The sequence below is a fragment of the Anas acuta genome, chromosome 1, assembly GCF_963932015.1.
Source record: "Anas acuta chromosome 1, bAnaAcu1.1, whole genome shotgun sequence".
Taxonomy (NCBI): domain Eukaryota; kingdom Metazoa; phylum Chordata; class Aves; order Anseriformes; family Anatidae; genus Anas; species Anas acuta.
The window spans coordinates 125,443,635-125,471,518 of NC_088979.1; the positions used below are offsets into that span (position 1 = coordinate 125,443,635).

The 27,884-nt window shown below is 45.0% G+C and overlaps 1 protein-coding gene across 1 annotated transcript; it reads left to right on the top strand.

Annotated features, from left to right (window-relative positions):
• Positions 1–711: 711 nt before the first annotated feature.
• Positions 712–27,736, top strand: LOC137865846 (alpha-2-macroglobulin-like protein 1). The gene is made up of 36 exons (XM_068653546.1): positions 712–866; positions 1,431–1,614; positions 2,644–2,806; positions 3,157–3,209; positions 4,112–4,129; positions 4,672–4,831; positions 5,431–5,515; positions 6,120–6,234; positions 6,873–6,987; positions 7,401–7,510; positions 7,995–8,162; positions 8,553–8,783; positions 9,191–9,254; positions 10,042–10,187; positions 12,390–12,539; positions 12,969–13,085; positions 13,682–13,829; positions 14,237–14,354; positions 16,316–16,541; positions 16,674–16,800; positions 17,091–17,212; positions 17,723–17,777; positions 18,465–18,548; positions 18,948–19,124; positions 19,314–19,395; positions 19,806–19,962; positions 20,152–20,226; positions 23,543–23,705; positions 24,154–24,362; positions 24,556–24,771; positions 25,269–25,393; positions 25,778–25,868; positions 26,297–26,365; positions 26,566–26,668; positions 26,761–26,802; positions 26,890–27,736. The coding sequence occupies exons 1-35, from the start codon at positions 808–810 to the stop codon at positions 26,799–26,801; spliced, it is 4,326 nt and encodes a 1,441-aa protein (XP_068509647.1). The 5' UTR covers positions 712–807; the 3' UTR covers position 26,802; positions 26,890–27,736.
• Positions 27,737–27,884: the final 148 nt, after the last annotated feature.

Consider the following 27,884-nt stretch of genomic DNA (forward strand, 5'->3'; position numbering starts at 1 on the left):
ACGTTTCAGACCCAGACATGAACAATGAGGAACTGGAATTCATTCCTGAGACATCATCTTTGCAGATGGTGCCATCTCTAATGGATGTTGCAGAGAGCTGGTGGAGACCTCTGTTGGTCAGTGGATGTTTCCATTTTCCTCATTGTGTGCCGGGAGGGAAAAGGCAGTCACTATCAAATCAGTGGTTAGTGGCTGGTGGTAGTGTCGATACCTTGTGCTCCTTTGTGCACAAGGAATTGCTCTGTGCTCTGTGCTTTCACACCAAACAGCCTACAGATATCCTCATTGCCATAAACTGATCCAGAGCTACTGAACCTCTGCCCCGAATGACAGCACTGCCTTCTGTGTTCTGTGTGCAGGGGTGAGCTCTTCCTGTTGGCTGCACAGCAGCAATCCATCTCCAGATGAAACAAAGGGACACGAGTGACAGGTGATCAGGACCTGGCCTGGGTCAATGATCAGCAAAGTTCTCTCTGTTTTTTGTGCTTTTTTTTTTTTTTTTCTTTCCATGAAAAGCCCATTTGGTCAAAAGTCTCCAAGGTGGCCTTGCAGGAGGGGATGTTATGAACTGGTGGATGGCAGCCAAAGCATCTGCTATTGGCTGAGGGACACTTGGCACAGTATGCCCATCTCTGCTGCTGAATGAGTATAATCTCAGGAGAGAGAAGGAGGTGGGGAGAAGCTAGCTCCTCCCCCCATCCAAATCTCCATTTAGGCTGTCCTAGAAAGAAATTACCCCCCTAAAATCAGCCTTGGTGATTTCAGAGGAAGAGGGTCATTGGAGATTGGGCAGCAAGAGCCCCCAAGATGAGGATAGCCATCCTCCTGAGCCTCCTGTTCCATGCTGCTGCTGCTTCTCACCAACTGTGAGTGATGCTGAATTTCTGTTTCAGTCTCTTTCACAAAAGCATCAGTCTAGGTAGATTGACCATATTCCAGGCCATCAGCTGTCCTTCTTCCTGCTCTTATCAGATCACCCCAAAGAGAAGCTGAATTGCTTATGTTACCTCTCATGTCCTGTAAATTAAAATACAAATCTTCTCTTTGGGAGTCTTCCAGGTCAGACCTTATGCCTAGGTACGTTTGCTTTTGTTGTTGTCTAACTGGATCAAATCACTGGTGCCTAGGCTGCACTGCTATAAGGCCATCTCTTCCTGAAGATTGCGAAGGATAGTTTTGGGAAGTTGAGGAGATGTATGCAGTAAAGGGGTTGAAATAGGTTATAGGTCTGTACTTAAGCTAAATCAAGCAGAAACTACTTCATAAATAGGCTGTAAAGCAATCACTGCATTGTTGCTTTGGACTGTTGACTACAGTAATGTCACCTTGCTGAGGGATTCTGCAGTAGTGGGCTGCTGCAGGGAAGCTCTTTTGTGTCTCTGAGCCTTCAACTCGATGCAGCCTTTGATGTCTTCTTTCTCCTGTCCCAGACATTACCTGGTGGCGATCCCTGCAGCTCTCCGCTACCCATCCACCCAAATGGCTTGCCTCCATATCACCTGTTACGAAGCAAAGCTTCAAGTGAAGCTGGTCCTGGAGCGCTCTGAAGGACACAATCTCTTAGTGCAAGAAACTATCCAGAAGGAGAAGACTTTCATGTGCGCTAAGTTCTGGGTGAGCCACTCTAGGCAAACTGCATCTCTTCAGGAACTGTAAAACCCTTGTAGCTGCTCCCTAGCCAGGGCTGACATGGACAGGCTCTACTTTGCCTTGGGTTGAGTCTGCTGGGAAGGAGAGTGGATGGTCCTTGTGGTTGTGTAGCTCAGCACAGTATCCCTTGGTCGGCACTGAATTACTCTTCTGAATCTGACTTTTAATTTGAAGTTACATTTGTTAAAAACTACTACCCATCTGAGTATATAGTAAGGACCAACCTGTTTCCTTGTCCTCCACTCCAGATCAGATAGAGCAGCTTTTCTTGTCTCTGAAGGACTTGTGCAGTTCTGTAGCTAAAGCCTAGGGAAATGGTGGTTTGCATGTGGTAGACTACAGTTTCTGTAGGACCTGCAGCCAGGCAGCAGCTCAATTCTTGGGATGTACTGAACTGGAAATGGATGTACTTGTTATTTGTAAACAGCATCTTGGAGCTGATTCACTGTTAGTGAGAATTTAACTAAGATTTATGATAAGGTAGGAATGCCTCAGCAGTAACCCTTTTATTATACAGTATATTCTGTGCTGAGGGTGCTGGGATCTTTGGCTGCAGGAATCAGGAAGACCCCGTGGTTTGCTCTGTCCTTGTAATATGGCTTTCTTACTTACATATGCTGCATAGTTTTGAAGGCCTAGCATCTGAGGCTATGTCAAACAGCTCAATTTCTCTGCTTCAATTCTGTGCTTCTATATCCCACCTTTCTGGCATTTTCTCATCTACCTAACTGTCACTTTCTTGTCCCAAAAGTTCCTTAGACAGCAGGAAAAAGGATGGATTCCATGGTATGCAGGGCCTCTTGCTGTAGTGTAGTGAATGCACCGAGTGCAATCTGGATGTGATCTGAGTCCAGATGTTGAAAGGCATTACGTGTGACAGGTGAAGAAGAACTGGTTATTTTTTCCATTTCCACCTTACTCTCAATTCCTGCTCAGGGCCCCCAAAGGTAATATCACTTGGGAGCTGCATGCTCTTCTCTCTTTTCTGTACAGGTTGCACCTCCAGCTGATGGCACAGAGGAGATTGCCACTGTCAAGCTGCTTATCACAGGCCAAGGAGTCAGTATTGAGGAGAAGAAAAAGGTCCTGATCAGAAAGGCCAGCAGTGGCACCTTCATCCAAACAGACAAGCCCACCTATAAACCAGGTCAAACAGGTAAGAGCTGCAGATGGGAGCAAGCATGGAGCCTGGGCTCTCTGCTTGTAACATCATATGAGAAGACTACAATTGCCTGAGATTCATGGAAAACCCTAGCAGAAAGCTTTGATATAACTCATGTTGAAATTATGTTTGCAGTGGCTGTGATGTGCAGACTGTGGTGACTGTGAAGTTGCAGGAGGCAGTAGCTCTTTATCCATGATATCTTATATGGGGAAATACCCATGTCAGATGTTACCACACACATATGTAGAATGGAAACAGGACCTGGGGAGACAGAAGAAGCAGGGGTCTTCAGGGAAGGACTGAAATGTAATAAATATATTCCCTGTTTTCCTTGCCTTCAGTGAAATTTCGTATTGTGACTCTGGATGAGGACTTCATTGCACTTAATGATTCGGTAAGCCAGTCCTGGGGGACCATGGAAGAGGCTGCCCTTTTCCATGTGTGAATCCCACTTCTTTTTTCCCCTGCTTATCTGCCAAAGCTCCAGTTTCTCCTTGTCCCCTGCATTCATCCCTGGGCCAGGCCTGGTGAAGGTCCAGAGGAGAACGGTAACTCAAGTAAACTCAGGTAACTCAGGAAGATGGCAAAGATGTATGTGTTTCTTGCTCATCTTGGTAAAATAGCCCTACAAGCACAAGAATGGCTCATATCGATGTGTGAGGTGCTAGTGCCACGTGAGTAGTTTGCTATTAAGGTTTTCCTGGGGCTGTGGAGTGGAGGAGTGCTCTTAGGCTGGCTCTTACAACTTGGAATATAAGAAATTCTGATAAGACATTAGGAAAAAGCTTTTTCATTGTGAAGATTATCAGATATTGAATAGATGCCCAGAGAAGGAATTTTCTTCCTTGCAGATGTTTAGAACTCAACTGGAGAAGGCTCTGAGCAATCTGCTCTAATAAGATGTGCTTTCAGATGACCTCCAGAGCTTCCTTCCAAACTACAGGATTGTGTAACTCTGTAAATCCTTTGAGTCTCTGCAGCTGAGCCAGAGCTACATCAGTTTTAGTAGCGAGTTTTCCTGATGGAGGACTCTGTCAGGAAGTCATTAGCAAGTGCTGGGTGACCTTCAAAATGGCTTTTCTTTTTCCTTTTTCCAGACCTTCCCATAATGGACCCACAATGTATTTCTCTTTTTTTTGGTGACATTTGTACAATTTATATTGCTTATCAGTGCTCTAAATTTCCAAGTCACTAGTCCCACACCCTTCACAGAAGGCTCTGCATCTCAAGTACCTTGTGTGTGTTACCAGCATGTGTTTCTCTCTTTTAATGTTTTTACCTTTCTTTCCCTCCCAGATTTCCCTGTTTCTTCAGGTGAGTGATGCTGAAATCTAGTATAACAGTAATGTTATGGCAGCCGATTCATTGGGTTATTCATATTCAGTTCCTGGTAGGTTTTATGGATCTGTGAGTAGAATGGTAGAACTTCAAGATTACTTAATTGAACGTACTACATACAGCCTCTGTGCCTGTTTTATGTACTTGATATTATGCTCTCAGTTACTTCAGGATCTGAGTTGATCCTGACATACAGGAGTATGGACAGAACAATTCAGACCATTTGGACCATCCTGTAAAGGATCTTTAAGATCAGAATTTAGAGAAATGTAGAAGGGGACTCATATGCTGAGAGAAAAATGTAGCGTTACATTATTTTCAAAATTTCTTTTGATTTTTTTTTTTCTTTTGCATTTTTGAATGTTTTTTGAAATTTTCGTTTGAATTACTTTGAACTATTCCAAACCTTCTTTCTTAGCTGTCTTCCAGCTAGCACAAAAATCCTGAAACTGGGTTTCTGTGGGGTGTGGATCACTGAGATGCTGGAACAACTGCTTCTTTCTCTTTTGTGGATGTAGGACCCTAACAACAACCGGATAGAGCAGTGGCTGAACGTGGTGCCCCAAGATGGCATTGCAGATCTGTCTTTCCAGCTAAGTGATGAGCCACTGCTTGGGACGTATGTCATCAATGTAACCAGTGGGGAAGCATACGACAGCTTCTCTGTTGAGGATTATGGTATGAGCCTGTGGGGGGTATGTTTGAGCTGCAGAGATAACCTTTCTCTCTGGTCCAGGAAGCTGGGTGTTTGTTCCATGATAACCATTCTGGGAGCAAATGGGAAAAGTAATAGCATCTGTTATAGAAAAGAGTCTGAGCTGAGGCTCTGGAGAGAGAACACTTTGGGACCTTAGGCTGGTGTGTGGGAGCAATGTTGCGCATGGCCCTAGACCTGTGACACAACTGATCACTGTAGATCTCTGTGTGAGACAAAACAAGGTCATTGGGATGGGCTTTCAGGAGTGTGTGAAATTCAGTGCCATCCCATTTCTATTTTATTCCCTAATTAACTGTGCTGAGATAAATAGCTATCTGATGTGGAGGGATATGGACATGTTTGGATTTTAGTTTAGAAAAGATCAGTCAATGAGGGGCTACATGCAAATTTGTTAAAGAAGTAATGGAAATCTTCCGTTTCTCTTTCCCACCAGTTTCCTTCTCAATTTCTTGGCTCTTATTCCAATGCAGTCCATTTTTATGTTGATTCTCTGGAAAGGCTGTCCTTGGCCAGTGGGCCAGTGTTTCCTACAGTTCCCTTTTTTTTTTTTTCCTTCCAGTGCTGCCAAGATTTGAAGTGATCTTTGAGGCACCAATTAAGATTTATGCACTAGATGAAATCTTCCCACTCCGGGTATGTGGCAGGTAAGGATTTTGCTTGAAAAGGTGGGCCCTATGTTAATTTCTGGCATGAGATGAGTAAAGGATGGTTAGGTACTCGTGAGAAGTTCAAAGGAAATTTACTAAGTCTGTTACAGGAGGCCAGAACCTTCTATGGCAGTTGTTTGCACAAACAAAACAAAATATTCCTACATTTCATAAACATTCCATACAAAAAAAAAATAAATCCTAAAATTACCCTTCTTGTAATCTAGTGCCCTTTTCTGAAAACAGTCCACAAATGTCTACACACAAAATATGGGGAAATGGCCTACCCTTGATAACTAGCCATTTGAGGTGCAGAGCATGGAAGGTGTTTAGTGTTCACCTCCCTACAGAACAAGCACCTAAAACATTTCAGTTTCCAAGAATAGCGTAGTATGACGCTAATTTTGTCACAGAGCTCTTGATCTCCCATCATTGCAGTGGCCTAGCTTGGTCTTGTTGAGTGGATCAGGGCTCCTGGGCCTGCTGTACAGCTGCCACCTTTGTGCTATATTGTGAATAGCCATGAATAAGTTTCTCTGGAAATTCCTGTGTTCTCCCACTGTGTGTGAATCTCTCTTCCTTTCCCTGCTCCCCCAAACAGATACACCTATGGCAAGGGTGTCCAGGGAATGGTTCACGTGCAGCTTTGCCAGAAGATAGCAGTGTTCTTACCCAGTGCTTCGAAACCTGATCTCTGTCAGGAATTCCACGGCCAGGTGAGATGCTTAGCAGGAACTGAAACCCATGCATTGAAAATTATGGCCAACCCTAGGATAAGGCAAGGCTGCTGGAGCCCTTAGCTGAAACAGTAGTGATGGTACCCCTTGGTTTTGGCTACTTGGCCAAGGGTCTGCTAGTGCTGCCTCCTAGTAACTGTGTCTGCTATGACTCTGTGTGTAACATGTGCCTGCTCCACAATGTTGGCTGCTATCTGTACACTGCCTTGTTTTCCTATTGAGTGGGACCTTATTTAATTTAACATGTAATAACATCTAAAGGTTCTTTTCACTCAGGGAGATAAATAAAAGCGATTGTGAAACCGCACCAAAAAAAAAAAAACAACAACAACAAAAAACAAAAACCAAACAGGCTAAAAAGGTACTACAGGGAGAACTCACAGAGGATGAAGACAGCTTCCCTCCACCTCTCTGGTGCTGGCATCTGGCTGTGTCACATTGTGGCCTAGTGGAGATGGATGGCAGAGGCTGCGAACTCGGCAGCACTCTCTGAGTGAGATTGCTTCTTAGATAGTCATCTGTGAGCAGGGATTTTTCACTGCTGTTACTGCCCCATTTGGATAATTTCAGACATGATTGTCTTAATCAGACGTTGTTTCCTCTCTTCATGGTTTCAGACAGACAAGACGGGTTGCTTCTTCACAAACGTGACCCTATCCTCCTTCAGCCGAGACTTCCGATACTATCAGGACAGCATAGTTGCAGAGGCCTCACTGGTGGAAGATGGCACAGGTAACTGGAAATATCTCTGCTATCTATGAAGAGGCATGTGAAGATGCACAGTCTTGCCAAGAACACAAGAGGCTTTCAGTCTAAGAAGGGCTCTGTGCTTTTTGAGCCCACTGGGGCCTGCCATCTAACCTCACAAATGCAGGCAAAGCCACAGATTCCTGAAGGCATGACACACTCAGACTGTCCATGGTCTAATCTCATGGAGTGAAGTTTAGGGACCCTTCTAAGGACTCGAAGCAAGTGGGAGGGAGGCCAGATAGTCGGAGCCCTTGGGCGAGCCATCTCTCTGATACGAAATGTATGTGTGCATGTACATCAGTATTACCAGTGGGTCACTCTACAGGCAAATTGCTGAGAAGTGCTTGGTTTCCTTGCTCCCTCCCTTATGTTTCTGTCTTACTGCTCTTTTTCAGAGAAACAGGTCAATGCATCCCACAAATTACTAATTTCCAAGATTGGCGGAATGGCCTTGTTTGATGATGTGAATTCTTACTACCATACTGGAGAGATGTACAGGGGGAAGGTAATTCCCATTATGGTCCTTTGGAGAGTAACATCTTTTTCTGCCCCACCTCTAGCAAGGGCTTGGGAGGGCATGAAGGACTCCCAGAGACAAAACTTCTGAATTGTCAAAAGTGAGAAAAACACCCAACACTATCATTTGTCATTGATAATGACAATTGTCATTGTTAATAATTCCTGAGTAGTAGCAGCTATGGGGATCTAGGGATGGGAATGGGGGACCCCAAGCATTTGGAATTTCAGCAGCCAGGAGGCCTTCTGCTGTGAAGGGTTGGAGAGTATGGGGATTTCATCATGCTTAAATATGAATCAACAGGGTAGTGCATGGGATAATAGGAGGTTACCAGTAGTAGTGTTGGTAAAATTGTTAGGGACTGGAAGGGTGACCTTGCTGGCTTTGGAAATGCTGCTAGTGACTTGGAGAAGAGGAGACTCTGTCCACTGACAGTCTTCTGTGTCTCTGTCACTTGCCATGGTATTCTCAGATTAGAGTCATCAACTACAAAGGCAAGACACTGAAGCACAAAAAAGTTCTCCTCGTAGTAAGCAGTGGTGAGCAGAAGTTTCAGCATAAGTACCTCACTGGGGATGCTGGGGAAGTTTCATTTAGCCTGAATACAACTGCTTGGAACAGCACCTCAGCCTCCCTGGAGGTAAGTAAACAAAGGTCTGTCTCACCTTTGTTCTCACAACTGTATGTGTTCACATCTCTCTGTTTTCACACTGGTTGTGAAGGTGAGGGGTAAGCATGCTTCTCAGTGCTATTTACTGCCCCACAGACATCTCCTTTGTTCCCTCCTGAGGGACTGGAATTCCAGCCTGAAACACCTCCACATGTTCTGGCTCTTGGTGTCCCTTTAGAGCTTATTCTCTGGATCCAAGCTGCTTTCCTCATGGGCTGTTCACATAGAGACTTGTGTGATGGTGTTGTTCAGACCTGTCCTGAGGTTCCTATTAAGCCACAGTTGGAGTTAATTGCAGCTGACTTGCTTAACTAAAGAAATAACGTGTTGTTTGTTTGTTTGTTTGTTTGTTCTTACCAGGCAAGTGTCCTGCATCAAGATTTGGATACAGAGTCTGGGACAGTTGATTTGAGTTACCAGAAAGCCTCTCATTTCATACATCCATTCTACAGCACCAGCAAGAGTTTTCTCACTATTGTCCGTGTGCCAGAAACGATGCCCTGTGGTAAAAAGCAGGCTATCCAGGTGGACTTCAGAATCTATCAGGAAGACCTGGAACATGGGCCCAAGCGTGTCATTTTCTCCTACTTCGTGAGTTTCTGGGGAAGTGCTAATAGGTGGTGGCTCAAAACACAAGATCAGCATCCTCCACAGGAAGCACCCGAGCCTGATACTTGATAGCTTGGACTCAGCCCAGGACAGGTAGCTCATCTAGCCATCATGGGGCTAGCATCCTGGTTTTGATTCCAGGACTGCAGTAGTGGCATGAAAAGCAGCACCTTTCTTTTGGGCTCTGCACAGGTCGAGATCAAGTATTGACCTTATCTGTCCCCCCCCCCCAAGTTCTCTGAACTTTCCCTGTTACCTGAGCATGTGTAAAGCTCCTATCCTCCTCACACTCCCCATTTAATCTCCAGTTTCAGGGATACATTGGTTTGCATAGTGGTCTCAAAGACTATGTGACTGGCATTCCCTTCCCTTTCTGAATTCTTTCCTAGTTCACGGGGAAAAGAGGGATAGTCCATGCAGGCCAGAAGACTGTTTGGGTTGGGCTGCCAAGAAGTAAGTACACTGCCTGGTTTCATGTTAAGCAAGCATTCAGTGTTCTATGTGGGATCCCTTAATTGGATGTGTGGTATAAACCTCTTTGCAGTTTAGAGCTGACTCACCCTTCTTCTGTCATGTCAGAACAACTTACATTTCTATCTTTCATGTCTTTTTTCCCTCTTGCTTGGTACCAAGAGAACAGTGCTCAGTATTTCCTGGCCCACGGGCTCATTTGTTGCCTTCATTTTCTAAAAAAATCTCCTTTTGCTGCCCATGCAAAGGGCATGAAACTATAACTTTGCCCTCTATCAAAACTATTCTGCTTTGATTTGTAATTGTGTCTACAAATAACCTTTGAGTAGTTAGAATGACAGAACTTATCATTTTGATGGGTGTTGACTGTTGACTCACTGTTGTCTTTTTTTTTCTTTAATCTAATATAACCTAAATTATAGGTGCTTTGAGACAAATGTGACCTCTTTGTTTGGTGATAGGATGGGAGATGCTTGGTGACGGGAGGCTTTGAAATATGTCTGAGACTTGCTCCTTGTGGAGATAAATTTGAACTTAAAGGAAATGTTTCATCTCCTTGAGGCAATGAACAAAGCCAATAAGAGTCTTCTTCAGGTCTTGAATACCAGGTCCAGAGATGTGCTGATTGTTTCAGTGGTCTTCAAAATCTCCACGGTCCTGAAAGAGCTGAGGAAAGGAATTAAATAGATGCATGCAGAAGGGCAAAAGTTGAGTCCATTTCCATTACCAAATTTACGTTTTTCTCTTGTTTCCTCTCTCCCCCATCTAGTGCTGAAAGGCTTCTTCTCCATCCCTGTTACCTTCAGCTCAGTCTATGCTCCAGCTCCAACACTTATTGTTTATGTTATCTTCCCTAATGGAAAAATCATTGCTGATTCTGCCACCTTCAGTGTCTCCACATGTTTCAGAAATAAGGTAGGATTCATGTCAGAGGCCATGACTAAGTATGTGAGAGTGTGTGTCTGCTGCAACCAAAGAAGAGACTGTGTAGTACATAATATGTGTGCTGTGTGTGGCTGGCACTGTGTGGGGTGCCATGTCATGTGAACTGCAGGATGTGAATAGTGAAGGGTGTTGTAATGAATTCATCAGGTATGTGCTGCTGTGGGGTGCACCCATGAGTGCCGAGGGAGCTGAGGGTGATTGTGATGCCTCTCTATATAATCTTTGCTCAATTGTGGCAACTGGGAGAAATGCCCAAAGACTGGAGGAAAGCAAATGTCACTCCCATCTTCAAGAAGGTCAAGAAGGAGGAACTACACACTTGTCAACCAAAGGACCAAATCTTGGTCCTTTGGAAGGGGATAGAACAGCTAATCCTGGAAACCATTTCTAGGCACATGAAGGAGAAGAAAATCATCAGGAATAGGTGGTGTGGATTCACAGTGAAATCATGCCTGACCAACCTGATCAGCTTCTATAATGAAATCACTAGTCTGATGGATGAGAGGGGAGCAGTGCTTGTTGTCTTCCTGGACTGCGTTAAGGCCTTTGATGTTGTCCAATGTAAGATCCTCACAGGGAAGCTGTGCCAAGTATGGGCTAGATGAGTAGACAGTGAGATGGATTGAAAAAAGGCTGAATGGACAAAAACAGAGGGTAGTGGTTGGTGGTGCAAAGTCTAGCTGGAGGCAGTAACAAGTGGAGTATCCCAGAAATCAGTACTGGGTCCAGCACTGTTTAGCATCTACATTAGTGATATGGACAATGGGGTAGAGTAAATTCATGATAAAAAGAAACTGGGGGGAGTGGCTGATTCAAGAGCACAGCCATCCAGTAGGACTTGGACAGGTTGGAGATGTGGGCTGACAAGAATCTCTTGTCAGCGGAAACACTGACAAGGAGAGGCAGAAGGAGCTGGGACTGTTCAGCCTAGAGAAGAGGAGCTGAGAGGGGGATCTTATCCATGTGTATAAATAGCTGAAGGGAGGGTGAAAAGAAGATGCAGCCATGCTCTTTACACTGGTGCCTAGTGCTAGGAAAAGAGGCAGTGGGCACAAACTGGAAGACAACTTCCATCTAAACATCAGGAAGCACTTCCATACTGTGTGGGTGATAAAGCACTGGCACAGGTTGCCCAAAGAGGTGGTGGATCTCCCTCCTTGGAGATCTTTAGAAGTGACCTGGACATGGTCCTGGGCAACCTGCTCTAAGTGCCCCTGTTTGAGCAGGGAGGTTGGACCCGATGACAACCACAGATTCCTTTCAGCCTTAACCATTTTGTGATTCTGTGCTGCTGTATTTGGGAAAGCCAGAGAATATCTGTGTTTATCTCCATAAGCTTGTATAGCAAGTTAGGTTAGAGGTTGGACTCGATGATCTTGACGTCTCTTCCAACCTAGAAATTCTGTGATTCTGTGATTCTGTGAAGTGCATCCGGTAGGATCAAAGTCCAGCATGGTTATTTGTGTGACTCCCAGAAGGGCTCAGAGCTGCTCTGCTATTGCAGCAGGCACTTAATCTTGTTGGTATATGATATTAGTAAGACAGCTGATGGAAGAAGTGGATTTTACTAGCCATTCAGAAAGGGCTGAACTTCTGTAATCATTGTGACATTCATGGGCATCTGCTTTCTGAGCACTCCAAAGACTAATGTCTGAGACCTAGTATTGCTCCTGCTCCACAGCTGCACATCTGCCATGAACAGTCAGATTCAAGCAAGACAGGGAAATGCTTCAGGAAACTGAGACCAACCTCACAAAGAGCCTGGAGATAAAGACCAGGCTTGTTCTTTATAGAGAGCTTCAAAAGGAGTAGAAAGCAAGCTGTGTGAGGTGTGTGATCATGACTGGCTGGCTTGCTGGATAAAGAGCGTGCTGTGTTCTAACACTGTGATATCTCCAGTACTGTTACCTGCACACAGTGATGGTGGATAAGATGGTTTCCCCTCTGTTGTTCATGTGACCTGTCATCTTTCCTCTTAGAATCGCAATGTGGTGTTTTCTTCAACACCAGGAGTTCTGTGAGTCCCTATGAGATCCCTTGGTTTCCAGTTCGAGTTGTGTCCTTGGAAATTCTCTTCATGTAGGGCCCTTTCCTGCACAGGAATTGGTAGGGTGGCCAACACCAGCAATGCCATATATATTTTACCTGCATTTATTTGTTCTTCTCATCCAGGTGGAGCTGGGCTTCTCAACGTCCCAGACTCTTCCTGATTCAGAGGTTGGTTTGAACCTGCTGGCAGCTCCTGGGTCCACATGTGCTGTCTGGGCTGTGGATCAGAGTGCCTTTTTGCAGAAGCCAGAGAAAGAACTCAGCAGCTCCATGGTGAGTAAGTCTGCTCTGACTTCTTCCCCTTCCTTTGTACTGATATGAAGAGGGAGGGAGAGAGAGAGGAATACAAGCTGTTGCATCTGTTAAGAGCTTCTCTCTCAAGGAACTAAAAGCATTGACTAGAAGGATCAAGAGCACTCTCAGTGTGGCACAGGTAAGCATTAGGAGGCATCTCTTAAAGAGGCTGAATGCCACTCAGTGCACCTGTAGTAAATCCAGACCCAGGTTCTGTTGTTTTGTCTCGTGTTCAGTTCAGCAGGTTGTGCTGGCTCTATCAAAGAAAAGCCAGTGAAGAGTAACAGTGAGCCTGTGCTTTCTGGCATGCATTCATGCGTGATAGCCAGGAGCAATTCAAACAGGCCTTGGATATGCTACACAAAGTGAATGCCAGGTATTATTTGCACTGATTTTTTTTTTTCCCAGATCTATGGGCTCTTCCCATCTGTTTATAACTCCGGGTATCCTCGCCAAGTGTCTGAAGATGATCATTCATGCGGGTTCCCGAATTCTGACGAGCTTGATGTGTTTACAGCATTCAAGGTAAAAATGGTTGATTTTGTGGCTTGGTATAATTCATGAATTGAGGGAATTGTGGCCCCCTGACTTTACCAAGACTCTAGGAATGTCATCAAAGATAGTATAGGGAACAGATTTGGTATAGGTCCTGATAATTCACTTGTTCTTTGAATAAGTGACTTGAAATTGTTGACCAAGGAGAAATTATTGTGTGGTTACTGCACTTCATTTGTGTTTTTCAGGATGCCAAGTATCATTGGTTACTTTAATTGGATTTTGCATGTTATATTTAATCTCTATATCACAAGCAATTTGGGCTGCTCAAAATTAATCTGGTAGGAATTGCCCTCTGCAGGCTGAGAAGACATAATGCTTATATGACCACATGTTTGTTTGAAAAGGAAGAAACTTTTTTGACTCAGACCAGATGGACTAACATAGGTTTGCCCCTTGCTGAGGATCTGAATAATTCTCTCCTAAACTGAAGCAAGAGAACAGTTTACCAAGCCAGAGGACAGCTGAGTCCCCACTGCATAAAGGGACAATAAAGCACAGGATGAAGGACAGAGAGGGTAAGAAAAGTATATGGTGCCTCATTCTTTTTTCCTTTTTTCCTACAGGAAGTGGGGTTGAAAATTATGTCCAACACCAATATCAGGAAACCAAGACTGTGTCTAACTACTCAGTCAACAACTATGCTGCAGGAAACAGATGTGATCACTTCCAGGCCCATGTTGATGTTTGCTCAGCCTCATAAAGCACCTAACAGTAAGCACTTGCCAGCGTCTTCTTACATGAGATGCTCAGTCTTTCTGGTGAAAGCATTCCCGGGTTTGAGCTAAGAGGCAGTACTTGCTGTAATTGCAAATGGAGAAAAGACCATTCCCTGGCTCTAAACCTGTTGTGCTAGCGTGATACTGTGTGGGACTTAGAACTTCTGGCTCTGAAATGTTAGTGAGCTGTCTGGATCCCAGGTCTTACCTCTGACATGAGGGAGTAGTTGCCATTCCTTCCAACACCAGTAAGGCCCAAAGCAGCTCAATCATTTCAAATAGGCAAGATTAATGCAGTGCTTCCCATGAGCTGACTGTCTGACCTGCAGCCTGAGCTGGGATGGAGCCCCTTTGTTCTAAGGTGCTGAGGACCTGTAGTAACACTGCATTTGTTATTTCCAGCAGGGCATCTGTTGACATCTACCCATCAGCCCACCATGTTTTCACCTGTTTCTCCAGCTGAAGAGAAAGTGCACAAACATTTCACAAAAACCTGGATATGGGATTTGTATTCTGTGGGGTGAGTAAACTGAGCAGTGGGGGCCTAGTCTCGGTGGTCTAGTCTGACCTGGAATGGCAGCAGATGCAACCCACTTTAGATCATGAGCTATCAAGGAAGAAACTAGGCTGTGTCTCATTGGAGCTGATGTCTGCATCAAGTGTTTTCCTGTCATAGATGACCATCTGTCCATAGGAGGTGGCTGGCATGAGTATATAAGAAAGCAGGTGTGGTTTGGCTAAGCAGCTTGGTTTACTGCCTGCACTCTTGTGGTAGCCTTGTGAGTCAGCAGTTCCCAAAGTGGGCTCACGGGTTGTATCTTGGGGTGCAGGAGAAGCTGAGCTTCACAGAAGAAGCCCTTCACAAGGCTGGGAATTATGTCCTGTGAGAAAGGCTGACGGTTCAGTGAGCGTTCAGGGAGCCTCGTCAGCACAAGTGAGGAAGACAAGTTACTTGGGTCTGGAGTGAGTGTAAGATGGGGGGATGAAAGGACAAACACTGCATGAACTCCCAGGTACTTCTCCAGATACTCTGGAGAAGGAGTTTCTACTCAGCATCAATGTTGCTCTCCCTTCCTGATGCTCCCTATTCCTCCAGGACTCCCCATGGACCATGAAGCAAATTGGTATTTCCCAACCAGGAAGGGTGTGCAGTGTATGCCCCAGGAGAGGGAGCAGAGTACTGGTGTGGGAAGCCATTTTACACTGTGCTTCAGGAGAGGGGCAGGATGAGCTTTTGGAGATTTTTCATCCCTGGCTTTAAGAATTTCTTGTCTGGTGTCTGGAGACTGGCATCTGCTCAGGCCAGATCCTCCCAGATCTGCCCTCTCCCACCTGCCCTCTGTTTCCAGTTACATCCATCTCTTCACCCACTATCGGTGGGTATCTCCAATGTGATTTGCCTGCCAGCCTGATGTGAACAACCAAAGGTGTTTCATATTGTATGTGCCTGGCAAAAGTGTATTCTTTAGGGGAAAGCAAATGTTTCCAATTGTTGGAGTCAAATAATGTTGATTAGTTTTAATGAGGGTTGTTTTTGTCTGCTGTGGTAGCAGCTGTAGAATAGTCTGATGCTCTCAGAAATTGTGACATGGGCATAGGCCAAGTCTCTGCCCTGTCTTCATGTTAGAGTTTAAGCTGTCAATGTGTTTCATGGAAAGGTGAATGGCTGGACCTGTCTCTTTGGCTAAATTCTGATGGTCTTGGCCAGTCCTGCTGCTCTTTTGGTGCCTGGTTCTCTGTTCCTAGGCCTAGAGGAATAAAAGTGCTGACAGCTGTAAAGCATTTTCACATGTGCAAAGGGCAAGTGCTGTGTGAGAAAAGTGACAAGTATGATGATAGCAATCCTACATAAATTATTTTCAAAAGTTTTCTGTTGATACAAATATCTGAGGCAGGGGTCCCTAATTTATCTAGCTAAGGCCATCTCACTGTCAACGTGAAATACAGAAAGAGTGAAAGAAAGGCACTATTCCAGTCAGAAATAGCAAGTGCCCGTAGTAAGTAAGCTCTTCCAGGCTAGTCTGAGAATTTGCAGACTTTATATTGGCCTGCAGGGAGAGTGTGCTGATGGACGGAAAGGAATAGCAAGGCAGTGAAACACACAGAGGCCAGAGGGGAAGATATTGTGAAGCTAGATCAATGAGGGTCAAAGGGTGTAATGCTGAGGGGAGCTTACCTCTCATAGGGGCCTGTATGGGGGACTAAGCTGCCAAAATCAGACACCTGAAATAGATGCTGTGAATACCTCTTCCCTCAGCTGCTTGTGGATGGTGTGTGTTGGCATGTGTAGCTCAGCTGAATGATGTGTCCTTGGGTGCTTTGCCTATGCTCCAATGGATGTAAATTCAGTAGAGGTTAGGAGTTAGGTGGAGGGGGTTAGAGGATGGGGTGCAGTGTGGAGAAGGGCACAGACCAGGTCATCTGGTGCTGCATACAACAAGATTCAGTTAAGTGCTCTCAATGCTGTCTACTTCTCTTCAGTCCCAGTGGGAACAAGAGCGTCACTGTCACTGCGCCTGGCACCATCACAGAATGGAAAGCAGGGATGTTCTGCACAGGACGTAATGGCTTTGGACTTGCTCCAACCTCCAGTCTGCTTGTTTTCAAGCCCTTTTTTGTGGAGCTCACACTGCCATCTTCTGTGATCCAGGGTGAGACCTTCACCTTGAAGGCCACAGTCTTCAACTACCTGCAGCAATGCATGAAGGTAGGTGAGCCCTGAGAAGCTGAAAGAAAAGTGGGGAATGGGTAGGTAGGAGATGGCTAAAGTCCATAGCTTATTTTAAGAATTAGGTGACATTTGTCTTGTTACCATCTATCATCCCTGCTGCCCCTTCAGATCCAAGTGACTATGGAGGACTTCACACACTTCCAGCTGAAGCCATGTGAGGGCTGTGTCTACAGCAGCTGCTTATGTGCTGGAGAAGCTAAAACATTTCAGTGGAGTGTCACAGCCGAGCAACTGGGTAAGAAGAACAGGGAAGCTGGGGTGGTGGAGGTGGGAGGGAATGGGACCAAGGATGATTTATAAGGGCTAAATGAGGGAGTTGGGTTATATGCCCTGTTAAATCTGAGGGTACTCATTTGCATTCATCCTAAGGTCATGATGGCTCACAGTTTTGTGCTAGGAGGTACAGAACCTCTTGCATATAGGGCTCTAATCCAGTTTTGTTGTTGCCGACAGGTGAATTCTATTATATTAACAGGAAGTGCTTCCTCATAGATGTTTTCTGTACTAAATGTACCTTGTTTTCAGGGCCCATGAACATCACCATCAGCACAGAGGCCGTGGCCACCAAAGAGCTCTGTGGCAAAGAGATACCATTTGTCCCAAACCAAGGACAGAAAGACACAATCACCAAACTCCTTCTTGTCCGGGTTAGACAACCTCTTCTGTTACCTAGATCTTACAATGGGTTTTGTGCAATTTCCAGTTTGGTGCAGATTAATTCTGAGAGTTGCCCTGTTATTCAAGGTCTGTAATTAGAATCTCAAGGCATGAGCTGGGGCCAGTTTTGAGGGCCAATGGATGTGGGAGGTATGTGGGTCTCCTCTCAGCCCCCATTCTTCTGTTTGTGGTCAGGCCTCTACCATGAAAAAACTTTAAATATTTATACCTTTTCAAGTTCTCTCTCCTGATTTGTCTGCTGAATCTTACAGTATCTGTTTCACAGATATTCAGAAGTTACAATATTCTCAAAATCTTTATTTATTTCTTATCTTAAATTAAAATGATTGACAATAATTAAAATTTTTATGTGATAATGATGTTACTACATCTGGATCTCCAGCCTGAACCAGAATTTTGTTCATATCTATTTCTAATCAACTTGTAATCCTGTTTCTCTCGTATGTACTCATTACTGCTACTTTCAAATGCTCCAACAGCCAGAGGGAGTGCTAGTGGAAAAGGCTCACAGCTCCATCCTGTGTCCCAAAAAAGGTAGAGAGATTGTGTTCTTCTTTCACCCTGCTCATCCTCTGCTTCCTGCCTACCTCCTGGGTCTTTCCAATTATTGAAATGTTTTCCTATGTCAACCTGACCAAGCTATGGAAGCACACTATAATTGTGATGCCTTCAGGAGCTTCCCCTGGGTAAGGGTGGGAAGAGGGGGGATTCATGCTTTTAGCATCCACATCCCTGAAATTAATATGGAGGACTTTTTCACCTGCAGTAATAGCCACACTATTGAACATGATGAGGCTAGAGGATCTGACTTTGTATTTCTGCTCCTGTCTTGACCATTATGGTGTATTATGGGGCTATTTGCAGCTTTTAAGAGTGCTAAGTGCATTGAGAAGACATGCCTGCTACTGAAATCTGAAACAAGTTGGGGTAACTTACGTAGAAAAGCAGGTAGGTGGCTTTGGCCACAGAAGGTTTATAGAAGAAGATCCTCTCACTCTCTTGAGAAGGAAGACCATTGGGATAGCACAATCACAAAGCACCGTGGATAAGAGTTGAGGGTGGAATGGAACATGGTTTTGTGAGGTGATCCGCAACTTTTGTGACAATAAAATGGGATGTTAGCACTGTCTTGAACAGTTTCTGGGGATTTTAAAGGCTATTTTTGTCAGAATCTCTTTCTTTTTTCTCCTTCTCCCTGTACCTTACACTCTCTGGTGTCAGGGAGTCCAGCACAGGAGTCTGTGTCCTTGATGTTGCCTCTAAATGTGGTTGAAGGTTCAGTCAGAGCTACAGTCTCAGTCACTGGTAAGGAATTCAGCTGTGATAATACCTTTCCAACTTCCTTATCTCTGAGAACAGTCCTAGGAAAGCCCAAACCGAGAATTCCCTATACTCTTTCTGAGGTTTCTGAGGCTCCAACTCCCTTGGTCCTTCCATGTTTATGGCTGAGTTTCCTGGTTCCAGATGACCTAAAACACTCAGCAAGGGAGAGGTTGTTCTCTTTATGGGTTTCCCCTGGCAGGATGGGAATGTGTATGCAGAGCACAGTGGAACTGATAAGCTGACTGGACAGAGCTACCTGCACACTGCTGTGCTGGGGGTATCTTACCTAGTACACTACCAGGAACTGGTCATCTGTTTGAGGAGGCGAATACCCAAAACCCCTGTCCAGGAGGGGGTCAGGGTGCCTATACTCTGTTCCAGGTGACCTCATGGGGACTGCACTGCAGAACTTGGACCACCTGGTGCATATGCCCCATGGCTGTGGGGAGCAGAACATGGTGCTGTTTGCCCCCATTGTCTATGTGCTGCAGTACCTGGAGAAGACGGGACAGCTGACCCCTGAAATCAAGGAGAGGGCAACGGGATTCCTGCGCAAGGGCAAGTACAACAGATCCACCTTGCTCCTCTGCCTTCTCCTTTGTCCAACCTAGTCATAGTCCCTGGTGCCTACTCCCCTTACCTGCAGGGTACTCCACCACTCAGAACATTAATACCACTCCCATTACCTGCTCAGTGATCTCATTGAAAATACCAGTTTGAATCCTAACATCCTATCCTACTTCTCAGGGTACCAGATACAGCTGCAGTATCAACACCCTGATGGTTCTTTCAGTGAATTTGGTACCAAGGATGAGTACGGTAATACTTGGTAAGCCTGGGCTCTCTCCCTGGTGTCCTCCTGCTGTCAGACAGCCTGGAGGTGGGCAGCTTTCTGCTTCTAGCACTGAATCCTTTTTTGTCCTGTTGGATGCAAAGTGTTAAAAAGTGTTAAAAAGGATACAAAGCGTTCCAAATAAATGTTTTTTTTTTGGGTTATGGCATCCCACTGGTATGCAACTATCCTTGAGATGAAGGATGACACTGGACTGACAAATTAGGATAGCACAACAATAGGTGAGGAGGGACCCAGAGATTTAAATTCCCACTTTTATTCCTTTTTGTTGGTTTCTGGTTAGATTCTTTCTTTTGACTTATTCTTCCCTCACTCTCATTTGCTCAGTCTCTTATTGTTTCTCTTTTCCTTCTCTCATGCATCTTTTCTGTTCTCTCTCCAACCAGGCTGACTTCATTTGTGGTCAAATGCTTTGTCCAAGCCAAACCATACATTTTCCTGGACAATAGGAGCATCCAAGCTGCTCTCAACTGGCTGGAGTTCCACCAGCTTCCTAATGGGTGTTTCAGAAACGTGGGCCAGCTTTTTCACACAGCCATGAAGGTAGGAGCCAGAGTACCTTGAAGGGCAACTCAGAGCAGTTCTTGCCAAGTAATTGTTTGAGCTCACTTTTCTGTGTTGTTCTACTTTCTTGCATGGAAGAAAAACAGGGATAGGTGGGACATTTTCTGTAAAGTTTCAGGTCTTTTTGTATTACCTTTCCCAGCTTTTGGATATTTATGCTTTTTGCAGGGAGGTGTGGATGGGGAAGTCCCCTTGGCTGCCTACATCACAGCTGCATACTTGGAGGCAGGGGAGACACCAGAGGTAAATACCTGGATTCTTTACTATGCTCATGTCTGAATCCTGAAGAACTTAGTGGGGTGATTTTAAGCAGGCAACAGAACATCTTGGAAAGGCTTGTGGACAAAGTAATGGGTCAGAAAGTAAAAAATCGTCACTTCTCAGGAAAAAGCTTATACTGTCCCTTGTGGAGGACACTGTTGTCAGGGGAAAATGTGAGGTTAAACTAAGGGGAACCGTTGGAGTTCATGGCTAGATACTATGCTCATTTTCCAGTCTTGGGCTGCTGATTCCTGCTCCCTCCACCATCCTCACACTGTATTGTTCCTCCTTGCACCTTGCACTGTGTGATAGTTAGCAGTGAATTGTTAGGGAGGAGATGTGGGCATGGCTACTCCTGCAGCCACATTAATACACATAGGGACATTTTTAATGTGATTTATCTTCCCAGAAATTGGAAGTCTGGGAAAGGAGTACTGTAGGGAGATACATGCTGGGCAGTTGGAATTGTGCAGCTAGGTAATAATAATAAGGGGGAACCCTTACAAGTGCTAAGGCTCATAACTAAATACTGGACTTTGTGGTACTGGCAGTTAAAAAATATTGTCAACTTGATGAAGAAATGCTATTGCTACAGACTTGGAAAAACAGAGTTACCCAGAAATAAGTAAATTAAGTGAAAGAGTGGTGTTTTTCATTGCATCTGAAAGCTGTGGGTTAGGGGAAAAAAAAAAAAAGATGGAAATTAACCTTCATTCTGACAACAGGTGTACTCAGATCACCTTTTTCACTGTAAGAACACTCAAGTGTTAGAACAAGTTGATTAGAGAGGTTTAGTCATCTCCATCATTGGAAATTTTGAAGTCCTGACTGGATAAAACCCTAAGCAACCTGGTCTGATCTCATAGCTAACCCTGCTTTGAAGAGGTTGGGTTAGAGACCTTCTGAAGTCCCTGCTAATCTGAATTATTCTGTCTTTTGGTAATTCCATTGTGTGTATGAGTTTGGCTGACTTTTGTGGAGAAGTCTTTTCATGAAACTATTTGACATGTTCTGCCAAATGTAGAAGAATGAAACACAAGGACAAGCACTTTCATACTGGTAGGAAAAAAAAAAAAAAGAGTTTATTGTATATCTTAAGAGCAAGTTCTGTTATTTGTAAAGGAAAGCAAAGTTACTGAGAAGCAACCAGACTGTGCTCTAAATCCATGAATAAAATCCAGAAATAGAGACAAACAGGACCTCAAATCAATTTGTGTGATCAACAGTGGAAGCCACTCTGTCCGGAATGAATCCACAGAGGGTGACTAGCACTTTGATACTGGTGATGTGATTCTTCTGGCTCCAGAGAAGATGACAACAGCATTGTTAACTCAGAAAGGATTGTTTGTGGAGTGAGGAATGCTTCACTGGAGCAGATTTGCTGATCTGAATGTAACCAGAGAGCTATTGGACTGCCATGCATAAACCATTGTTTTAAGATAAAATGTCCATGATAGTGAAAGAAGTCAAAAGTAATGACAAACAGATAAAAACACAAGTCTCACAATAGTTATCCTAGCCCTAGTGAAGGCAATTCTGAGGAGGTCTGTGAGTAGATGAAGTGGGAAACAGAAAGTTTGTCATAGTGCCCAGGAAAAGAGCGTTCTTGAGTGGGTTATAAATGGTTTTACAAAGAATGCAGTCACTAGAGATGAAAATCCTGAGAAAGAGATTGAGGGTGTACTGCAAGGGCTGATGCACTTGAGATGTTCAGAACAGATCCTACTTTCCCTTACCAGCATACCTACAAGGCTCATGCAAATTGTTAGGGGTTAAAATGTAAAGAATATGTTGAAGATAGTTTATGCTGTCACGAATGAATTAACATTAAAGCATGGTCTGTATGACAAAAAAAATCCAGCCCTCTAAAAAATACAGCCCTCTACTTCCACTGTGTTCTGGAAGTAGATCCCTTTGAGCAGAACAGATTGTTTATGTTGACTGGAGAAACAAATGGTATATTGTAGAGAAGAAATTCCTTAGCTGGCATGTGACTGCTCTCGGGGAAGTTCAATGCTTCTGTACAGTATGCACTTAGGACGGCTATTGCCAACACCAGGATGAGCACAGATTGCAGTAGAGTGACACTCAGTTCTTGCGTTAGTTTCACCAGAAGACACGAGAGACAGATGGGTTAAAATATATTAGACTGTTCATAGAGAAGGTATTAAGATGCATGACAGTGATCACCACTTCACAGGTGATACTTGAATTCTGGTAGCTGGAGAGACACTAGCTGTGTTAACTCCATTTTAACCATCTGGGTAAGTGAGAGATACAAGAAGGAAAGTTAATAATAAAGGAACCTCCGAACTCTGAACAATTCAGGGATTTGCTCTAATTCTTACGTAGCTTTATTCAGTTACAGAATACAAAGATTACTGTGACACTTGCAGTTATTGATGAGAAATATGATGAGAGCTTAGCTTAGCTCTTCTGTTGGGTTTTACGAGAACAACCAAAAAGAAACAGTTGTATCCCGGGAACATTTGATACCCTATGAGTAGATGCAATGAGAATTTCTGAAAATCACTGGCTGCATCCAGCAATACTACCACCTAGAGAGCTCCAAAATGACACAGACAATAGCAGGGAAAGAGGTGAGGAACATATCACGTGTCAGAATAAATCTTAAATGTAGCCCTTGTGTGGTCCTTACCATACTTCATCAAGAAGCCACTTGGAGAGGGAAAACCACAAACTGCTGTAGATACACAAATAGCCAACAGGCAACGACTGCAAGCCTTTGGCTCATGCTTGGAACAGTGTAACTGAATGTTGGAATACAGTGCTGCTGCAACTGGTTGGTTTGCTGTGTCCTGCCAACAGTACTGATATTGCAAGGGAAACTGGAAGTCCGAGCGACCTTAAGGCACTGAAGAGCTGAATTTAACATAGTAATATTGGTCACTATGCTGGGTACAAGCATTTGCAGTTGTGTTGTTACTATTGTTGTGTTCTAAGTAAGATGTGGTGGTTTTATTGCAACAGTAAGGGAATTTATTTCACTGAGAGAGCCCTGCTGAACTGCAGGACCAGTTTTGGGGGCAGTCTCTGTCAAGCACCTTGCACCAAGGGCTGGAGACACAAGTTAGTGTCTCAGGACACTAAGACATGGCAGAGACACTGCAGGGATACACAGGGAAGAGTGCAGGCTCAAGCACAGTGACACATGGTTGTGTGTACGAGGTGCTCTCTATGTCAGCATATGCTAGTGCATCCTTCTGCTTGTGTACCTCTGTGTTTGCCTACCTCATGTGTTTGTGTGAGACTAATATCAATGTAACTTTCTCTGTAGAGTACGGTGGTGCGCAAGGCTCTGGGCTGCATCGCTCCTTCCCTCCCCAAAGCTGCCAGCACTTACACACAGGCCCTGCTGGCCTACACCTTTGCCCTGGCTAAGGACCAGCAACGCACACAAGAGCTTCTCGACATGCTTGATCAAAAGGCAATCAGAGCAGGTATGGGAGCCTGGTGATCATCAGAGAAGGGACATGTAACCCGACAAGCTGCCTTACTTCTTCTTAGTCCCTGACCCTCAGGACCAGCTCGTGAGTAGCTAGCTAATATCAGGTATCTAGTGGACCTGGCAAACAGGACAATGGAGAAGTCAGATGTTTGGGAGCTACTCAGTATGCAGGTTTTTGGCATATTAGTTTGTGTTTTGTTTCGTGGTTTTGTTTTTTTTTCTATCACATTGATAAATGTGTCTTCACTGTGTAATATGGAGTATCAGGTACTGCAAAACACAAGTTGCATACGTGATATTGCAGCTCACCCAGTGATGTGATGACCAAACCAAGTGGTATTTACTCAGTGGTCTTTGCACACAGAAGCCACTGTGCCTCCTAGACCTCAAGATTTCTTCCCTGACATCTCTCAGTATTATCTACTTCCTTTCTTTGCCAGGTGGGCAGATCCACTGGAGTCAAAGCCCATCCGAGACACCCAGTGCTTGGTCACCGCCACTGTCTGTGGATGTGGAGCTGACAGCCTATGTCCTCCTGGCCCTGCTCTCCAAGCCAAATGTCACAAGGGCTGATCTCACCACAGCCTCTGGCATTGTGGCCTGGCTCACCAGGCAGCAGAATGCCTATGGAGGATTTGCCTCAACACAGGTAACTCGGGGCTGGGGAAGGTGATATTGCCTGAGAAAGATTCTTTGCAGAATCTACGCAAACTTGCAAACACTGTGAACACTGATGAGAGGAGTCCTTGTATACAGAGGTCCTCAGGTCAGCAAGTTCTAGTGACTTTGGGCCTCAGAGCTGTGGAACAAGCATGCAAATGTAATTGTTTCTTCTTTTTCAGGACACAGTGGTTGCCCTGCAGGCCTTGGCTAAGTATGCAGCACTGACCTACAGCACAAAGGGGGTTGCAGAAGTGAGGGTGAGGTCCCAGAAAGGCTTTGGGAGGAAGTTCCAAGTCTCCTACCAGAACCGACTTTTGGTGCAGGAGGTGGCACTGACAGAAATCCCAGGAAAGTTCTCAGTGCAGGCCCATGGCAGCTGCTGTGTCTTTACCCGGGTAGGTTGCTCACTTCTCACAGCCCCTTCTGTGTCAACCTTCTGCTCACCATCATGTCAAAAAAACAGTCTGCTGCAGCTCTGTGCACGGAAATGTGCATTAACTGGGTCTTAACTCCACCTTATTGCCAATGCAACAAACCTGTGTGTCATAAGAGACAGATATAGAATGTCCAAATGTGACTATTGCTTCTGGGGTTCTTGGGGTATTGGAGGATGTAAACCTTGCATAGTGGTCCCTCTGTTGTGTGCCTGACTTTGCATGGTCTCAAGCAGACAGGAGAGCAGAAATAGCCCCAGTTGGAATGATCATGGAAGTTTTCCATTCTGAGTCACCTTTATTTCTGGTACAGGGATGAGTGTGCTCACTGTATATAGTTTATCCAGTCACTGTCTGTGGTCCGTACCTTGAGGATTGGAATAATCACTGAAAAGGTATGGAGATGATACTGAACTTATTATCCAGGTCTTATTCTGTCTTTTCGTCTCTTTATGCAGATGGTGCTGAGGTACAACACACCCTTCCCACAAGTCTCCAAATCCTTTTTCTTGCGAGTGAAAACCAAGCCAGTCAATTGCACTGGGGATGATACCCACTCTGTAACTCTCTACGTCAATGTCAGGTGATTGTAAAGACACAGAAGACACAGCCACACTTAGGAAGGAAAGCCACAAATTGCTGGAAAGGTTAGGGGTGCTTGGCTGCAATAGAGGCATCCAGCAGTTTCAGCAGAAGGGCCAGATGGAATGGGTGGGAAGGAAAGGTATAGGTGTCTGGGGAAGGGGAAATGTTTCCAAGGTCTTTGGTTCTTGCTAGTAAGAGTGGAAGTAGTCACCTCAGATTTGGGGTGCTCACAGCAGTGCAGCAGTCGTCTGCCTCATGAGAGGGAGCAGCAACTGCCTTGGCCACAGTCCTGGCTGGGCTTCCTGGCTTAGGATCTGCACACAGGGTATGGTGATGGAGGAAAGGAGGAGCTGGGTGAGCTCTGTTTGATCTTCTCCCTCAGGTACACCGGGAAGAGAGCCATTTCCAGCATGGTGATTGTGGAAGTGTCCCTACTGTCTGGATTCGTCCTGGCTCCAGGATCTGGGATGCCTGTAAGAAGCCTGGAATCAGGATGATGGTGTGGTGTCAGCTGGACCATCCATGCCCAAGGGGAGGGGAGATTGCATAGGAATGTGCTGCTTCTCTTTCGAGCAATCTCATCATCCCTACCACTCTGCCATGTAAAGAAACGTGAACTTTTACTGTAGTCTCTTACCTTGTGCCTTGAGGGTGGCGATCCCTCCAGCCCAATTGACTCAGTATATAGCAGCCACATAGCCTGGGTTCCTGTCCTTGGGTTCTGCAGGAGGTGGGTGACCCAGCAAGGAGATCAGACTGAAGGTCTAAGAGCCCCAAATAATTTTGGAAGTGAGTGAATGAGAATGTGCTCAGTCAGGCTTAGATAAACCCTTCGAGGATGTCTCACACCTTCTTTTCCACATTACTCAACTAAATTGCCTCTTCTACTCTCCTGTCTTAGATGGAGCATTGGCACCCTGTGAAAAGAACTGAAAAAACCCAAGCAGGTGTTGCCATCTATTTGGACAAGGTAAGTGTGTGCTACTAGAGAAGCTGTAGGAGTGGAGGACACTGGAAAAGCTGTGTGGAGAATCCAGGACTGGGGTAGCAGTCCTGGATTCATCTTGAAGTCCTGTCTTTGGCTCCCACAGAGTTGTTATTGATTGTCTTTAGGATCAAATTTAGGTGAGGAATAAAAACAACAGCTTATAAGTGAACTTTCTCCCTCAGCTGAGCCATAATTCTGAGACATATGTCCTACACCTGGAGCGGGAGATTGGGGTGACCAACCTGAAGCCAGGCCATGTCAGGGTCTATGACTACTACCATCCAGGTGAGTATGGTACCATGGGGTGCCAGGGCTGTCTGGGTATTTGTGCTTGACTCTGTGCAAGGATAACTTTGGTCTCTCCTGTCCTGTTGCAGAGGAGCAGGCCATGGCTGATTATAATGTTTTCTGTGTCTGAGGTAGGTGTGAGCCCCACAAAGATGTTTTGCTGTTCCCATCCTTAGCCCCTGTACAGACCTAGCAGCCTCATGAATTTTTCTCTGCAGCCCCACTATCGTTGCCTGAGAGGAGGAGCCCTGTGTACCTCTGATTCAGCATGTTTGCATCATCTAGAACTACATCTGGACTTCCCTGGGCCTCCATCTGTCCTCTGTTTTCTGGATTTTTTTGTGTTGTCTTTGCTAAATTGCTCTGTAGGTGGCACATGAAATGGTTAACACATGTTCTTGCTGTAAGGTCTGGGGGATATCTGGGCTTGGTATAGTTGATGGGTCTGCCTGCCAGCTGAGTGACAGTGCTTGCAGACAGTTTTTACTGTTCCAGCAGAAATTCCAAGCAGAATTCATAGTACTAGTTCCAGCTTACACTATTTGGATATGGGTGGATATCCCACCTCTTCCTGGGGAGAGGCTGAATTAGGACAAGAATACCTGATCAAACCAGAGAAACACTTTCCCTGAGAGTCCTTATTGAGGGTCTGGTCTCCCTAACTGTTAGCATCCCAGAATTAATCATTTCAGTCATCCTATTTTCTCTCTGGCTTCCTCCCTCTTCATACTGTCTTTTTTTTCTCCAAGGACCTGGTATGCTCTCTTACTATCCACTGTTTCAACCCCCAGGGGTCCCATTAGTGGGAGATGCCCTAGGAGAGCATGGCTGCTGCATTATTGCTTTTGGTATGATGGGGCATACATCACCTGCAAAGTCACATCTCAGTGGGCTTGGGATATTGGTGCTGGGGCAGATCTCAAGTTGGATTTCAGGACCAAACCCCACCCAGGCCATGCTGCTCATCCTGACAGCCATTTCCTGGTGAATTCTTTTGGGTGTCTGATTAATTCTGATTGGTTTAATCCAGGGATTTTCTTGCTTGTAAAAAGAAGGAAAATAAAATATAAATCACAAATCTGGGTCCTGTGGTGTGTTTGTACTCTATAACAGATTGTATTTATTCTATACCTTGGAGGAGAGTGCAGAAGCAAACTCTTAGAGAGACAGGTACCTGAACCATACACCTGGCATTCTTATCTTCCAGCACTGG

Excerpts from the sequence above, each read along its gene's own strand:
- LOC137865846 (XM_068653546.1), top strand. The coding sequence starts at position 808 with ATGAGGATAGCCATCCTCCTGAGCCTCCTGTTCCATGCTGCTGCTGCT. Across the intron at positions 5,516-6,119 it reads CCACTCCGGGTATGTGGCAG|ATACACCTATGGCAAGGGTG; the intron begins GTAAGGATTTTG and ends TCCCCCAAACAG. Across the intron at positions 17,778-18,464 it reads CATCCTGTGTCCCAAAAAAG|GGAGTCCAGCACAGGAGTCT; the intron begins GTAGAGAGATTG and ends CTCTGGTGTCAG.